The sequence below is a fragment of the Macrotis lagotis genome, chromosome 6, assembly GCF_037893015.1.
Source record: "Macrotis lagotis isolate mMagLag1 chromosome 6, bilby.v1.9.chrom.fasta, whole genome shotgun sequence".
NCBI classification, from domain to species: domain Eukaryota; kingdom Metazoa; phylum Chordata; class Mammalia; order Peramelemorphia; family Peramelidae; genus Macrotis; species Macrotis lagotis.
In genome coordinates, this window is record NC_133663.1 from 208,442,112 (window position 1) to 208,458,910 (window position 16,799).

The 16,799-nt window shown below is 35.6% G+C and overlaps 1 protein-coding gene and 1 long non-coding RNA gene across 5 annotated transcripts in view; one reads left to right on the forward strand and one right to left on the reverse strand.

The window, feature by feature from the left end:
* LOC141491386 (uncharacterized) overlaps positions 1–16,799 on the reverse strand; it is a 101,219-nt gene that overhangs the window by 72,291 nt on the left and 12,129 nt on the right. Inside the window, exons 3-4 of one of the 2 annotated variants that reach the window (XR_012469589.1) lie at positions 14,689–14,958; positions 13,342–13,714 (exon numbers count right to left, since the gene is read on the reverse strand). The exons of the other annotated variant lie outside the window; for it this stretch is intronic. This is a non-coding gene — a long non-coding RNA (uncharacterized LOC141491386). Of the gene's footprint in view, positions 1–13,341; positions 13,715–14,688; positions 14,959–16,799 lie in introns of those variants that run through there. 2 annotated transcript variants of the gene reach the window in all.
* Positions 5,744–16,799, forward strand: part of VGLL3 (vestigial like family member 3) — a 70,090-nt gene continuing 59,034 nt past the window's right edge. For all 3 annotated transcript variants that reach the window (XM_074192289.1, XM_074192290.1, XM_074192291.1), the window contains exon 1: positions 5,744–6,242. In XM_074192289.1, the coding sequence (XP_074048390.1) occupies positions 6,117–6,242 (126 nt within the window). In that variant the 5' untranslated portion in view covers positions 5,744–6,116. The remainder of the gene's footprint in view (positions 6,243–16,799) is intronic.

Consider the following 16,799-nt stretch of genomic DNA (forward strand, 5'->3'; position numbering starts at 1 on the left):
TGGAGCTGTGAACTCATCCAACCCTTCTGGAGAGCTATTTGGAACTATGCCCAAAGGGCAACAAAAATGTGCATACCCTTTGACCCAGCAATACTACTATACCCTGAAGAGAAGAGGGAAAAGGGTAAAAACATTACTTGTACAAAAATATTTATAGCAGCCCTGTTTGTGGTGGCAAAGAATTGGAAATCCAGTAAATGTCCTTCAATTGGGGAATGGCTTAGCAAACTGTGGTATATGTATGTCATGGAACACTATTGTTCTATTAGAAACCAGGAGGGACGGGATTTCAGGGAAACCTGGAGGGATTTGCATGAACTAATGCTGAGTGAGATGAGCAGAACCAGAAAAACACTGTATACCCTAACAGCAACATGGGAGTGAAGTTCAACCTTGAAGGACTTGCTCATTCCATCAGTGCAACAATTGGGAACAATTTGGGGCTGTCTGCAAAGGAGAGTACCATCTGTATCCAGATAAGGAGCTGTGGAGTTTGAACAAAGTGCAAAGACTATTCCCTTTAAGTTAGGAAAAAAACAGATATCTTATTGTCTGATCTTGTTACCTCTAGACTTCTCTTTAAGGATATGATTTCTCTCTCATCACACCCAATTTGGATCAAGTTACAACATGGAAACAAAGTAAAGACTGACAGAGTGCTTTCTGTGGGAGGGTGGGGAGGGAAGCAAGACTGGGGGAAGATTGTAAAACTCAAATAATATCTTTAATAAAAATAAATTTAAATGAGAAAAACAAAAAGTGATGAGCTCAATAATCTTAAAATTATAGATAGACTTATACAAAATAGTGAAGAAGGAAGTGAACAGAACCAAGAAAACATAGTAAATAGTGATAGCAGTATTGTTTTAAGAATAACTTTGAGCAAGTTAGGTTATTTGGACTATTATAAATATCCAAATTAACTGTGAAAGATATATGAAGGAAGATTCTAACTCCATCTAGAGAAAGAACTGATAAATAGAAGTTTTTGTAGAATGATTTTACATGTATAAACATATTTGTGTCTAAAGATAACCACCTCTATAGTGGGGGGGAAGGGAAGAGAGAAACAAGGGGGAGGAAGAAGAAATTTAAAAAAGGAATAGCAAGTTGTGCATAATAGATTTGCAGTTCCAGTTCCAGTTCCAGTTCCAGTTTCAGTTCCAGTTCCAGTTCCAGTTTTTTAAAGTTATACTGTTATGGAAATGCTTGTTTTATTTCAGTAATTAAAATTAAGTTCATTAAAAACAATGGAATGGTATGCATACCAGAGTAACTGAATTATAGATAAGAAGGCTGGACAGATAGGAAAGGTTGTGAAAGGTTTTAAAAGAGAAACAGAAGATTTTATATTTGCTATATATTTTAGGACTATATATTGCTATATATTTAGCAACCAAAATTTGGAAATTTGAATGAATTGGCACTTAGATTGAGATCTGAAAGGAGCTATAAGTTCTAATGTGTCACAGGTATGAAGAAGGCAAAGTATTTCCAGCATGGCAGCCAGTCTTTCTGAAAGGGACAGAATTAGGAGATGGAAAGGCAAGAACAGGAAACAGCAAGTGGTCTGTTTGTGTGTACACACAAGAGAGTATGTATTAAAGTGTCATCAGCTTGGAAAGTTGGATCCTGATTGTCAGCTTTTAAATGAAGATTTTAAATTTGAGAAATTTCCAGATACTTCTCTGTTTATCTTCACATAGCCTTCTAAAGCCTGGTAAATTAAACAGAATTTTTTTTTTTTTGTTTTTGCTCTATTTTAGTTTTTTTTTTTAATTTTACAAAATTGATCCAAAATTTAAGAAATAGTTCCCTGGACATATTTGAGGACACTTTACATATGGGTTACCAAAAAGTTTCTGTTATTTTAACAATTCTGCAGTGTACTCCACTTTATTGGTGCAGTGAAAAGAATATTTGTGATTAAAAGTTATCTTTAATGCTGAAAAAATAAATTCCCCCAAATGGAAGAGAGGGAGAGAAGTGACGAATAGCATTTACTATCTTTTCAGCTCTTCACTGTCTCTCTAATGTAAAGAGATGACTGAGTCTTCTTACCAACTAGATCTGAACTTGGGACCTGCCTCTTGGTGACTGTCTTCCCAAATGCAGAGACTACCCTGCCCACCAGACAATTCTAAGCAAGGCCACCTCCAAGCCTGGACACATTAAAATCAAGAATAATGTTCAGGGGCGGCTAGGTGGCGCAGTGGATAAAGCACCGGCCCTGGAGTCAGGAGTACCTAGGTTCAAATCCAGTCTCAGACACTTAATAATTACCTGGGCAAGCCACTTAACCCCATTTGCCTTGCAAAAACCTAAAAAAAAAAAAAGAAGAATGTTCAGTTTATCTATACTCTGGAAAGAAACACAAAAGAGAAGGAACAATAAAGGATCTCGGATCTAGTTCCACACCTGCCTAGGGAGGACTTATTAAAACTGCCATGTTTCATGGTAGTTAATCTGTGTGCATGGGAACTTTGGAAAGTCTCAGAATTTCATGATGCCACTTAGAGAGCTTAAGGGAGATGGAACTTATTAGGGGGGTAGAATAGCTCTTTTTCAAAAAGGTCCACTAAATCATCAATTCTTTTTGTTCTGCGAACAATGATGTATTGAATTTATAAGGATTTGATATTCAAGATATGTAAACATTGTAAAAATGTATGTATATGTACATGTATATATATATGTAAAATGAATAGTTATCCTCATAGATTGGAACAGTTTTCAAAAGAAATATTGCAAACTTAATTACAATTTGAATGTCTACTCCAAATCACAAGGGAAATGAAAATCAATGCAACTCTAGTTTTTATACTCTGAAAATTGGCAAAGATGACAAAAGTTGGTTCTTGTCAACACTGGATAGATTGCAGAAAGATAGGCATACTAATGCATTGACAGTGAAGCTGTGAATTAGTATTAACATTTTAGAAAGTATTTTGCAGTAATGATAATAAAACGACTGAAATGTCCATTCCCTTTGACCCAGAGATTCCATTACTGGGTAATTGATAAGAACAGAATTCCTGTAAAAATGAAATACTGAAAGCAGCATTTTTTTTTGCATGTGTTAGTAAAGAATTAGGAGGACAAGACTAAATATCCAACACTGGGAAATGGCTAAGCAAATTATGGTGCATGATGATAATGAAATATTACTGATGAATGTGATCAATATAGACATCTATGTGTTCAAGATCTACATGAACTGATTGAGTGAAAAAAGCAGTCAAGAAAAGTCTATACACAATGACTATAGTAATGTAAATGGAAAGAACAACCACACACAGAGGGACTGTTGCAAAATTACAGAGAACACACCTGGCTCAAAACAAAAGAAACCTGACTCATATGTATCCTTTGTAGAGTTACACTTTGTACATATTTCAGACTTTCAAGTTATTTGTTAGTCATACTGAATTTTCCTCTACTTTTTTTTGGTCTTAAAATAATATTTGTTATACGGAAAAACTCTTTGAAAGGAAAAAGGAGAGAAATAATGAGGGAAAAGATATGAAGGAAAATGTATTAAAAATCAAAGTATGTAGTTTGTTGCAACATCAGATATCATGAGACAAATCCTGTTTTCCCTGAAATTTTATATGAGGAAATAAACTTAAAGAAGGAAAGTGTTCTGTCAAAAGTTAGAGTTAATTCATTTATAAAATAAGAGAAATTAGGGGGTGGCTAGGTGGCGTAGTGGATAAAGCACCGGCCTTGGAGTCAGGAGTACTGGGGTTCAAATCCAGTCTCAGACACTTAGTAATTGCCTAGATGTGTGGCCTTGGGCAAGCCACTTAACCCCATTTGCCTTGCAAAAACCAAAAACTAAAATAAAATAAGGGAAATTCCTAAGTTATTTTGTTAAGTAACATTTATTGCTTATGAAAAATGATTTGATTCTCAAAAACAAAATTCCACGTTTTTTAACTACAAAGTGCCTCTCACCAAACAAAATTATTCTCACCAAAAGTATTAGCCATGAGGATGACATAAATCCAGGATGAAAGAGAATTTTCATGTAGATGTCAACTTCCAGATACTCTTTTGTTGTGGCTGACTTTATACTGATATCATTAAGCCCTAACTTTTCAGAGCCTCTGGATGAGATCTATAATCAGTAATAGGAGTTTGTCTTATACAACTACACAGGAAAGACCAAGTGGATAAAGAATATCTATTGTTGGATGCAGCTATGGGCACTGCCCAGAGTGAGGGGGACCTGGTTCAAATTTGGTGACAGAGACTTAATTGCTTGACTGTGTGACCTTGGGCAAGTCACTTAACCCCCATTGCCTCAAATAAATAAAATTTAAAAAAGAATATCTATTGTCAAGATTTCACCTTGCATTTGGAGGGAAAGCTTATACAATCTGTCCCACAGTATGTATATCTGGACAGGCAAATATAAAGGGATAATTCTATTGGTGTTATCTGGACTTGAAATATGGAATATGACTACTTCTGAAGAACTAAAAAATGAAAATCTCGGAGAGGGAAATGTAGGGAGCAGGAGTGGGGAGGTTTTTTTTGGGGTGGGGCACTGAACTCTGAAGAACAGGGATACAAGATATGGTAGAGTACCATGCAATTGGTTCTTTGAGCCAAGGGTCACAAAAAGAAGTAAGATGGACTGACCACTTGGCAAGAAACAGGGATGACAGATGGACAGCCAGAATGTTACCACTAACACCCTTCTAAGGGAAGGACAAAATTGAGGAAAGCTTTCAGTAAGTTGAGTGGACTCAGTGTGAGTAGCTTGGAGCAGTTTCTGAAAAGGCGTGGAAGAATTGCAATCTGTATCTTAGGAGGAAACTACCAGATAAAAGAAATCACAGATCCATTTTAGAATTTCAGCATAACACAACAATGCTGCCGAATGAGATTTCCCTCACTCTCCACTCCCATTAAAGGGTTTTGAGCTCCTTGGAAAGAGGGAACATATTAACTTGTAAAGTGGTTTTAACCAACTGTTCCTATTCTATTGCTCTATAGCTCATTCCCTGAAAAGCCAGGAAAGTTGATTTCCCACAAGTATGTCAGACAGCGAGGTTGTAAAATTAAAATGGAAATTATGCACTGAATAGTACATTGTATTATGGACTTCTTCATACTTGAAGTCATGCTAACTTTCACTTTGGGGTATTGAGCGTGAGACCTAATCCTTGTTGATATAGAACCTCCACTAACTTACCTCCGGAGATCTTTTCCTCTGTTTGGCCCTCTCCTTTGGGTTAACTCGCTGAAATATTCAGCGTAGCAGTCGAGGGGAAAGAAAGCGATCCCCAAACCGGACCGCCAGGTGAAACTTTCACTAGGCGGAAAGAACCAGAGAAGTCAAGAAGGTACGCGGATTCTCTAGCAACTCCCCCTCCCCAAACACACACACACACCCAAAGTCTTCCCGTCCTTTCTCTCCCACACACTTTCCTACGGCAAAAGAGAGGAGCGGGATTTCCAACTTTGCTCCAATCAGAGCAGCAGCCCCTCCTCTGGGGTCCCCCTGCTGGATGATATGCAGTCGCCCTGGAGCAACTTTTCCGCCCTCCCCTCCTTCACCCTTAACAGGCGAACCTTACCCCAAACCCCAACCCCAACGCCTCCGCCTCCGCCTCCCCCCTCCTCCACACCCTCTTTCTCTCCCCGCCCCTAGGCATTCCCCAGATCTTGCCCAGCCCCAGGAGCTAGTGATAGGCCGAGTGCTGGGCACTTATTGTGTCTATGCAAATGAGAACGTCTCCCTGCCCGGCGCAGCCTGGACCGCGGCTGCTGCGGCCGCCGCTCTCGGCCCTGCTGCCTCTGCTTCTGCCTGGGCTGGGGCGTTGGGTGTTGTCATGCGAGGGCAGCTGATCCACCCGACTGCTATCCGAGTATGAGAGAGAAAGACCCGGAAGGGGGCTGAAGATGAAGGTGTCCATGCTTGGACCCCCGCCGATTGCCAAAGCAGTGCAAGCCGGAGTCCAGTGCGGAGCCGCAGCTGTGGCTGCGGCGGCGGCGGCAGCTGCGGCGGCGGCGCCAACAGCAACTGCAACAGCAACTGCAAGGGCGGCTGCAACAGCCGCTGCAACAGTAGCACTAGCTCCGTGGCCGCTGCTGCCACAGTGGCCATGAGTTGTGCCGAGGTGATGTATCACCCTCAGCCGTATGGAGCAACCCAGTATCTGCCCAATACCGTGGCAACAGCAGCCTGCCCCACAACTTATTATCACACCGCTCCCCAATCCAGCCAGCAGGTGAGTCATTGTCCTGGGCTAACTGGGATGGGGAGTCCGGAGCCTGCGGATCTTGAGGAGTACTGACTGGCACCCTTGGGACAGCTAAGTCAGGAGATGAGTTTGAGGAGACTGCCCGGGAGACTGAGGGCTTCAACGGTGACCACCCATCCAGAAGAGGAAGGGAACAGGTTGGGGGGAGGAAGAAGGAAAGAGGTGAGCCGCACTGGAAGGCATGGAAAAGCGTCCGAGATAGTGTGGGAGATAATTTAGCTGGAACCTGCTTTTAAATTATCGGGGAGAGGAGGGAGGGGAACAACTGCAGACCACTTCAAAATAGCGCCTACTTCTTATTGTGGAGTTCTTTGCAGCTCAGCAAGTGATGCATATTTAGCATCTATAAACACAAGACACACATAAAACGAACAACTTTTAAACTAAATATTTCATTTTCTTTGAAAGAGAAAAGGAGGTTCAAACATCCAGGTCTAATGATATGCTGTCAAAGTCAGATATCAGGAAGAATAAGGATAGTAAGACAGTGAGGTAGATTTCAGGGACTGGTTTCCACTTCCATTGAATATGGGCTATTGCTGGGCGGAAGAGATCCAGAGAAGTAGAATAAGTTATGTAGGCAAGTTAACCTAAGGAATGACTCCATAGTGTAGACTAAGATGTCCATCCAGTCCCGGAGAAGGATCACCTGAGAATCCCTGATCACAGATTAGAGAGTCAGTAAGAAGAAAGAACCTTGAGATTAAGCAAGAGGAATGGTGTACATTTTGAGGGAATGCTCTCTGCATAAATGACACTGACTACCCTCTTCCCAATGCAGCTGCTGGATGTGTATGTTTCATAACCAAGGTAGCACATTGAAAAAGGATATGTTGCAAGAGGTTACACTAAGACAGCAATCCTATCTTTAGCTTTGGGGGATCAAGGTGCTTATTTGGAGAGCCTGAAATAAGCATATTTTATGCAGAGAACCAATATATGAGACAGGGTTAAGGAATACCCATTGATTCTTACGTTTCAAGATTAACTTATAACCTCTACTTTTTATCAAACTGCCATCCCCCTTAAAGTGCTATGCCACTCTAGTAGTATTCCTTGGTAGATACTAGCACTAATCTTTGGAAAGGAAGACTAATTTGTGGTCAGGGATTAGGTAGAAATTGCTGAATTTCACTGATTGGCAGGGGAGGATTAATGCTGCCTTTCATCTAATAACCAATATGAGGCTGGTTCAGTCCTGTTATGGTGAAAGAGGAAGGATTTTCAATCATGCTCTTGTTTCTTACCATAAACTCTGAATCTCTTAAGGCTAAATTACTTACCTGTGACAAGAGGGGGAAAAATTATGTTCTGGACAAAGGGTGAGGGATTTTGATTATTCTGGTATTTTCTTTTAAAACATAAAAGATTTCCTAAGTTATTGTAGCAAAGCATAGAGCAGGATAGAGGAAGCATAGGGAAGGGATGTTTAACATGAATTCTGTGTTTCATGTCAAGACCCTGTACCAGGAGATAAATGACAGATTTTTTTTTCCTCCAACAGACTAGCCACTATAGTTGCAATGAGTTGTTAGTAAAAAACAGGACAGCATCAGAATACTTAGATATCCTTACCCTCTCCCTCACACACACACACACACACACACACACACACACACACACACACACACACACACAGAAATATATACAATATATACTTATATATTAGTACAAGAGTGTTTTTTTCTTTCATAGACTTGTAAAACTCATTAACTTCACTTTAGAAATTATAGGAAAATATTTATTTTCATATATATAAATGTATAAATACATTTTTATAGTATTAATTAGTAATTAACTAGTAATAAAACTAAGTTTTATTCATAAAAAATAAAATTTAGAATCAGATTTAGGATGTGATAAGAAATGACAAGGAAACTGAGTCTGTATTCCCAGAAAATCATACCATGAATATTAGTTTGTGCCTAAATTACTCAGATAATGACAACACAACAAAAACAAACAAAAGTCAAGCTGAATTCCTGTACTTGGTTTAAATTATTCCTGTCTGAAGGCTATTTACAATAGCAGGTCAATTGACTTTCCTCTTTTAATTTGTGGTTATGTAGATTTGTTATTACTTGACCAATGGATTTGAGTTTGAGATTTTTAGTATTTAACTGAACTTTTAATGTAGTACAAATGTAGTACAGAGATCATGTTTTGAACCATATCTGAAACTATTTGTCTTTGCCTAGTTGAAATGAAGAAGTTGTTCCTTAACTAATAAGAGTTTTATAGTTTGGTGACCTATATTTTTTAATGCTGAAAAACAAAAAAAAGCAAATCAGGAAATTCTTATCAGACTGACAGCATTTTTAGACTATGTGGTGCGTGGGTGAAGTGGGACTAATATTGACTTGGCCCTAATGTAGTCATCTGAGAATACATTTTTTTGTTGTTGTTGCATTCCATAAGGTTTTATCATTATTATCCATGAAGATTGTTTTCTCCGTACATGGGAAGTGACCCCTAATAGCATCTTGACTGGGAAACAAAAAAAGAGAGCTACAACTCTCAAACTCCTACTGTATTTCAAAAACTTATTTATGGAAAACAAGAGAGAAAGGGAAACAGAAGGAGTGTCAGAGTCCAAGAGGCAGAGGAATCATATATTAATATTATGCCATCTGATAAAATAGACAGAAAAGAGAAAAAAGGTGTGACATGTCTGCTCTTTTTTTTCAGAGGTAGCACTGTTCTTCTAAATTGAATTTCCTCCTAAATCCAAATGGAGCTGGTGTCTTTAGAAACCAATAGATTAACACTGACCGATATTCTGTATTTTATGTTTATATATTTTTATTTTCTTTTAGTGGGAGTTCAGATTACTTTTAAAAATGACTTGAAAATAACAGGCTCTCTTGCCCCTCTTAAGTTTAAAAATGGCATTTTCATTTTCTTTATTATGACAATATATTACAATTATCTTTGGATGGGTGGATGAATAGGTAGACACATTTAGATGTCTTCAGATGCATTGTATAATAATCATAAAATTGATAAGGTTCTTAGGGATTATCTCTAGTTTAACTTCTACATTTTAGAGATTAAAAAAAATAATTGAGACCAGTCACATTGGTTGTGATATAGATGAATGGTGATTCAAAACCAAGACTGTGCTCCATACAGCAGGAAATATATTAACAACTTAGTACTTTTGCAATAGCTCCTGTCCACAGTGGGCTTCTTTAAAGTAAACAGCTAAAGGTCTCCTTTCTCCTGAAGGACTCTGGTTGTAATGTTCAGTTATAGAAACCTCACTCTAAGTTGTAAAAGTCATGAAGGTATATTGCAAATTAACAGTGAGGGAGCTTGTTCATGTTAGATCTTCTGTGCTTCTCAGGCACATCCGAAATTCTCATAAATTCAGCATTTTGATATTAGTCTTCAGAATATCTTTAGAGGTACATGGCAGTTTTTCTGGGACTTTCCAGATAGTTTTTATGTTACCTCTGATTATATCCCTTCTCATTGCTTTCACTTTCCACTCCCAAACCCATCTACTTCAGGAATAACCTTCCCTTTCACTTTTATCTCACCACTACCAACTCCCCCCCCCAAAAAAAAAGAAACTTAAAAAACAAAAATGCACTATGGCTTTCTAGACTGCAATAAGTTTAAGAATCAACATAAAATTCTGAAATAAGTATGGACTAAAACTGGGTTCAGGCAGGAAGTTTTCTAAAATTGTGCCACTGAGTTTTGCAATTTCCATAGTAGGTATTTATAATGTGAATTTGGTAAAAGTCTGTAGATAGTGATTCTGAGTGCTCTTTAAAGGAGAAAGCTGAATTAATTTGTCTTCAAACATTCATTTAAGTTACTAACTCTTTTGTTGATAGGAATTCAATTATAAATCTGAAAGAATTGTTTGAACTTAAACTTCTCTGGACATTGCACAAGAATTGTGTACATATGCAGATATACCAGTTTTTTATAATGGAAAATTTGTATGCAATAGATTTTTTGGTGTTGTAATATATGCCTCTTCAGTGGTCCTCAGTAGTGTACTATAAAACTTTTGCAAGGAATAAAATTGATTTGATTTTTTTTCCATCAGTATTTCATCCTGGTTTGTTTTGTTTTATTGTTGTCTGTTATGAGGCACTTATCAAAGAAATAGTCATTTATATTTTCATGAAGATTAATGAAGTAATATTATCAAAAACTATTAAGTTTGAGTATATCACTGAGTCAAGGTTAAGCATTTGACCTCAGTTGGGGTAGGGGCCATGAATAGAATTATACACTAGGTAGATTGAGCATACAGTTAGCTTATTTAAACTAGAGGATCTAATTTTCTTGCAGCTATAAGCAAGGACTTAAGTAGATTTGTGAGAATTCATGCAGGCCTTCTTTGAGAAAGAGCAGTCCCCATAATTCTGTCCTGCACAAATTAACTTGACACAGAAGCTTAGGAGTTTAAAGTATTTCATAGTTCCATGCACCTAATAACTTTTCAGTCAGAAAATCCAAATCTGGATGAAAATTAAATCTTGAAATAAACAAATGAAATTGTTATCTCTGGCAGCAAACCAGAATTATCTATACCACGGAGTGATGGGGAAATAATCAGGATCTATGAAATCATATACACAAATATGGACAAGGTGAATTGTGTTCACCAGATTTTAAAAACTTTCTTATAAGGGTTTACCTTTTTAAACTGGACTGAGATGTTTCAGATAAGTACCACTTCTTTTTTCACAAAATAACTCCTCAGCATTTGGAACTCAATAAACTTACATTTGCATAGACTATAAGATTGAAAAGAGCCTTTACTTTCCATGTAAGGGCAGAGGATAAATATTTCTATTTTACAAATGAGTAATCTGAGATTTAAAAAGTTTTGTACAGGGTTATATAGTTTGTGGATTAAGTTGCAGAGCTGGAATTTGAATCTTGTAATTACACCACTACCAACATTACTGTGAGAGGTGGTAACAAGAAAGAAATACAAATCAGTTCCAGAGTGGTTTGAACTATTTTATGGGTCATGCAACCTATAAAAGGCTACTAAGAAAAACTGGGATTCAATTAACTTTACAAGTTGATACTATGAAAGATAATCATTCTTTTTACTAGCTTTTAAATAATGCTTTTTATTAACTGATTATAGCTCAAAGTGCACCATGCCAGAAGTTTTTGCAGTATAGGGAGAGATATCGAGGCCAAGTGGTCCCTACCTCAAAATATGCTTCACAAACTATTTTCTACTTTATCTGCTCATTATTATCTTTCTTCATTCCACTGTACTATACTTCCTTGACAAAAACCAACTGAATTTTAGAACTAGTTGGAAATTTAGAGATAATTTTACCCAATCATCTTTCTTTTGACAGATGAGAAATCTGAGGATCAGAAAGTAAAGTGATTTTCCAAGGTAACATAGCTGTTTAGGGGAAGAACTAGCTAGAATCCAGGTTTTGGATTCTAGTTTCCCTAAACTATGATGGATAAACATGAATTCTTGATAAACATATTAGCAAATATTGACTGACTAAAACTTTCATAGAATTGTTCCTATGCCTAAAAGAGGGAAACATAAAAATGATCTCCTAAAGCTGAGCATCTGCTTTAAAATATATCATATCATTGTTTCTTCCAAATGTCTGTAATTTAGGGTCAAAGAATGTTAGAGCTAGAAATTAGTTCTTTTTCCTCATTTGCAAAATGAAGGGACTGGACTCTTAAGATATGATAATAAGATCTAGTCTAACTCATGATTTAATAAATCAGTAAATTGAGGCACAGAGAAATTAAGACTTGTCTAAGACCACATAGCTTTGGGAATAATTTATTCTCTCCTATGAATTCAAGATGGAAATGAGCATCCTAATAAACCCTTAAGGATTGTTTGCTATCAGTTTTTCACAGGATCAGAAATGAACCCTCTTCTACTTCGAGGGCCCTTAGAAAAAAGGGACTTTATTTTCCTTTCCATTCTATCATCATCACCATTATTTATTTATTTAAGGAATAAAGATTTGCAAAGCATTTTATAACTAGTTCCTTACTCCAAGTCTTGTTCTCCATCCACTTTACTTTCAAGTTGCTATGAATATTGGAGAAAATTGCAAAATTGGTCAAAATTATAACTTTTATACATTTTACTATATGAAGACATATTTTTATTACTTTAATATAATATAGTATAATATAATAATAATTTAATATAATAATATAATATATAATATAATATAGATTTTAGAGCAGAACAAATGAATATTATTTCCTCAAACCATTACACTAAATTTCACACTGCCTATCTAAAATCTCCAATTAAGTCCTAACGAGGTAAACCCAATTTCTTGGGATCCTTATAAGCCACCTAGGAACTCTCCATCATGAAAATAAACAAATATCAAAGCTGATATTTGGAATTCTTTACGAATTACTTTCAAAGCCTGAGTTTTGAAATAGTCTTTCAAATATTCACAGTGATGGCAAAACATTGTCCCTTCAGGATGAATCTGGTGTTTGTAATCAGACAGAAGTTATTCTGAGACAAGCAGAGTGAATGATATGGACAATCAGTGTAGTTTATACCAGTTTTTGAATTTAAAAAAATCCCATATATATATATATATATATGTATGTATATGAAGGGATGCAACTCAATTATGTAATATAGAAAGTGGTTTTGAAAACAATTCTAAGAGAATCATTTTACTTATTGGTAACTGTGCTGGAATAGATTATAATTTCCATAAGTGATTACTGCCAATGACAAAAATTATTTGGAACTATGTTTTCTATGGGTTTAATGAAGATTAAAAGTCATAGTATTTTGTAGTCATATCCTTCTATTTATACTTTTATATTTAGGCTTCCTCAAAAAAAATCTCCATTTTTAAAATAATGGTGGTCATGATGGTCTAGTTGACACACTTTTGCTAAATACAGATCTTAGACCAGAATTAAATACTTTGTGTGATTTCAATGAGAGTTAGTTCAAATTTTTACAAATATATCTCCTCCATCATAAGCAAGCAAGGTAGTACTACTTGGTGTCAATCCTTTTGAGTTTTCCATTTTTTGGAAAACCTGATAATTAGGTAAATGAAGAATAATATGCATAGCAATTCTGACAATAGTAGTCCTGCAATGGTCCAGTCTTATTTCTTAAAATAAAAGCATTACTGTATTGAGAAATGAAGACTATTCAGTAAAGATGACAATTAACCGAGACAACAGTATCAAATGATTTATTTAAAGACAATTTTTAGACTCAGGAAAAAGTTTCAACATGTGTCTAATAATCACTTGGTATTTGTCACCCTGATCTTTGGGAAAGCAAGGGGTATTTGGCTTCTGACTGAGAAGACATTCTCTTGTTCGTAGAAATGTTCTGATCTTTGTTTGCAGTTGTTTGGAATGGGAATATTCAGTACAAACAGACCATGTTCTGGTTCTGATGATTGCAATTGCACAACCTTAAAAAAAAGGCATGTGAACAGTCTTGTAGCCATTAGCTGGTAATTCTTTTCACATCACTCAGCCCTTTTACTGGAGGATAAATAGGCAGTATTACAAACACTTATAGAAATTCACTATTTGATTTAGAAATGAACTTTAAAAAATATTTGAGTTTCTTTTGCTTGTTGCTCTCTTTATTTCTATGTGTATTTCCTCTTTATTTCTGTGTTCACAATCACACTTTCAACAGAAAAGCTGCCAGATACCTCTGAGAAGGGGTTCTTTTAAAACTTTCATTTAAAAACAGGTTGTAGGGATAACCTTGACAGAATTGCTAAATTGATAAAACATTGCATGGATATGACAGTTTAAGCTTTGATCTCAAAATTTAGGTTTGGCACGTTGCATTATTTAAAGAAAATTCAAATTTTTGATAATATGTGCTTAAGGTAACCTAATTGTACAAAGATATGTTGTGGTAAAATGGAAAGTGGATTTGTAATAAAATTGTTTTGGAATGCCATGTCTTTTATGTTTGTAACCCTGAGTATCTCCCTGAGATTCAGTTTCATCACTGAAAAATGAGAGACTGGACTAAATGTAGAAACCTTTTAAGGTTTCCTTCTAGAGTTCTAAGTCCATGACCCTATGATCTCTAGGCAGAGATTACCTTGGGAATTGTTGAAATGTTGAAATATACTAGATATACACCACCAAAATTAAGAAATTGGATTATTAGTCATGAAATACAGAACTCAAGAAATAGTTGGGATCACAGTACATTAGAGTATGAACCAAACAAAGATCCAGTAAGGAACCTTTAAGAGGAACAATCAGAATCACGCAGCATTTAACTTTCTTTTTTGATTCTGATACTACTTTAAGGCAAAATTCTGAAGTCCCAGATGTTGAGTGGAAGCATTAAATCACATAAGTAAATGATAACATATACTCTATAGTGGCTTAACTTTCTTTTCTTTATGTGTTTTACCTTCTTGCAATGGACCCAATTTATCTCATCAGACATCACTCTCTCAGTTTAGTTTTGCTTTTTTCCCTTATTGTTCTGGGACAGTGACTTCTACTTCTCCTTGTTTCCTTTGGAATGTTGTCTTAGATACTCCTCTGAGTTGGAAGCAGGGGCATACTAGAGCCAGATTTGCAGCACCAATTACTAAATTTTCTACATGTGCCTTTACATTTGTGAAATGTCAAACTCCGGATTAGGTCTTGGATTTTTTTTATTTCTTTTGTTGATTGTCTAGATTTAAGAAAATAATAGAGAAAATGTTATTGATACAGATTAAATTTAAAAGAATATCCTGAGTGTGAGCTCACAAGAGCCAATTGTCATTTACAAGCACACCTTATGTCAGTAAAAAGTCAGTTAAGATGCTGAATCCATGTCATAGTTGTGACTTTTTATAGACAGAAAAAAGATGTGATGCCACAAAATAATATTACTTTTTAAAAATGGAACAGATCTTTGAGCAAATTATCAGGAAAATGATCTATAATAATTGTAAAGAGCAAAAAATGTATTTGGATTCAGACGGGGATTCTTTTTTATTGCACATATTGAAAATCATATCATTTAGACAGATTTCTTTTTCTTTTCTCTTAATTATAACCAATAAAAAACTAACATAAAATTCTGAATTAATCTATATTTAAAACCTTTCTCTTTTTTGAGGTACCATCCATTTTATTTTTTTAATTGGTATATACTAGAAATAATGTGCTTTTAGTCAGTAATAGTATCCATACAATTTTAAAAAAGGATATTAATATAGTTTAACAGGTTAAAAAGTTTTAAAAAGATATTAAAAAGAACCTCTAAAGATAAATGATCATTTTTTCAAACAAAGAAAGGAATTCATGTCATATACTGGAAAGAACAGTAGAGATTAATTTTAATTCTTTTAATTCTTTCTCTCTCCTTCCTGGAACATTATTATCTTTCTAATAGACACATGCGTGTGTGTGTTTGTGTGTGTGTGTGTGTGTGTGTGTGTGTGTGTGTGTGAGAGAGAGAGAGAGAGAGAGAGAGAGAGAGAGAGAGAATAGAATGATTTGTATACTTTATGTGCATATTTAAAGGATGGAATGCTATAGGGATTGATGTCAGCAATTCGAAACCTATTTCAATGGGAAAGAGGAATTAATTTTTTTGTAGTGTGTTTGACAATACACTACAATAGTAATATTTTGTTGTTTTATTATTTAGAATTTTAGAATTTTAAAACTCAGGAGGACCTTAGAAGTAATATAGTTTAATTATTTCATTTTACTATTAAGGAAATTTGGTACAATATATAGAGAATGTGGGAGAGTTTAGCCTTGAATTTGGGATAGGGACTGGGGTGGGAAAAAACCTGGATATGAATCCCACCTCTACTGCTTAGTACATCCCTAGAGGAAGTCACTTCCTCTAGCTTTATTTTCTTATCTGTGAAATGAGTTGGGTAGAGTTGACCAAAATAGCTAACAGGTTTTCTTATTATCCAGGGATAACTTCTGCTCTTGACTAGACCTGTTATGTTTCCTTCCAGTTTTAAATCAGTGATACACTTCTTTGAAGTGACTTGTCCTAAGTTACACAAGTAGTAAGTAATAGTAAGGATTGTATATAGGTCCTCTAATTACAAATCAGTCTTATTTTTGTGGTTTTGTAGTGATTCAAATGAAACATGAGTAAAGGCTTCACATTTTTCAGCCAAGTCAAATGGAAAATATATTCATGATATCATTTCAACAGTCCATAAACAAGTAACATGGATCAAATTTAAGGATAAATCTCTGAAATATATATGTACCCCAAAGTTTGAATGGAGTAATATATTTATTTGCAAATCATAATCCTTACAGATCATCACCAGTTCATAGTAAGCACTACAGGAATTTTGTTCAACAAGAATAATATACCCACTTATAGATAGGGTAAGAGGATTCTACTAATTGAATGAAGAAAATTTAATGAAAAGATTATAAGTCCTGTGGTTTATAACTAAAATAGTCCTAGACTTCTGGTTTACATATTTCAGCAATATTTGCATATGTATATGCACATATGTATAATTACATGTGATATATGTATATATA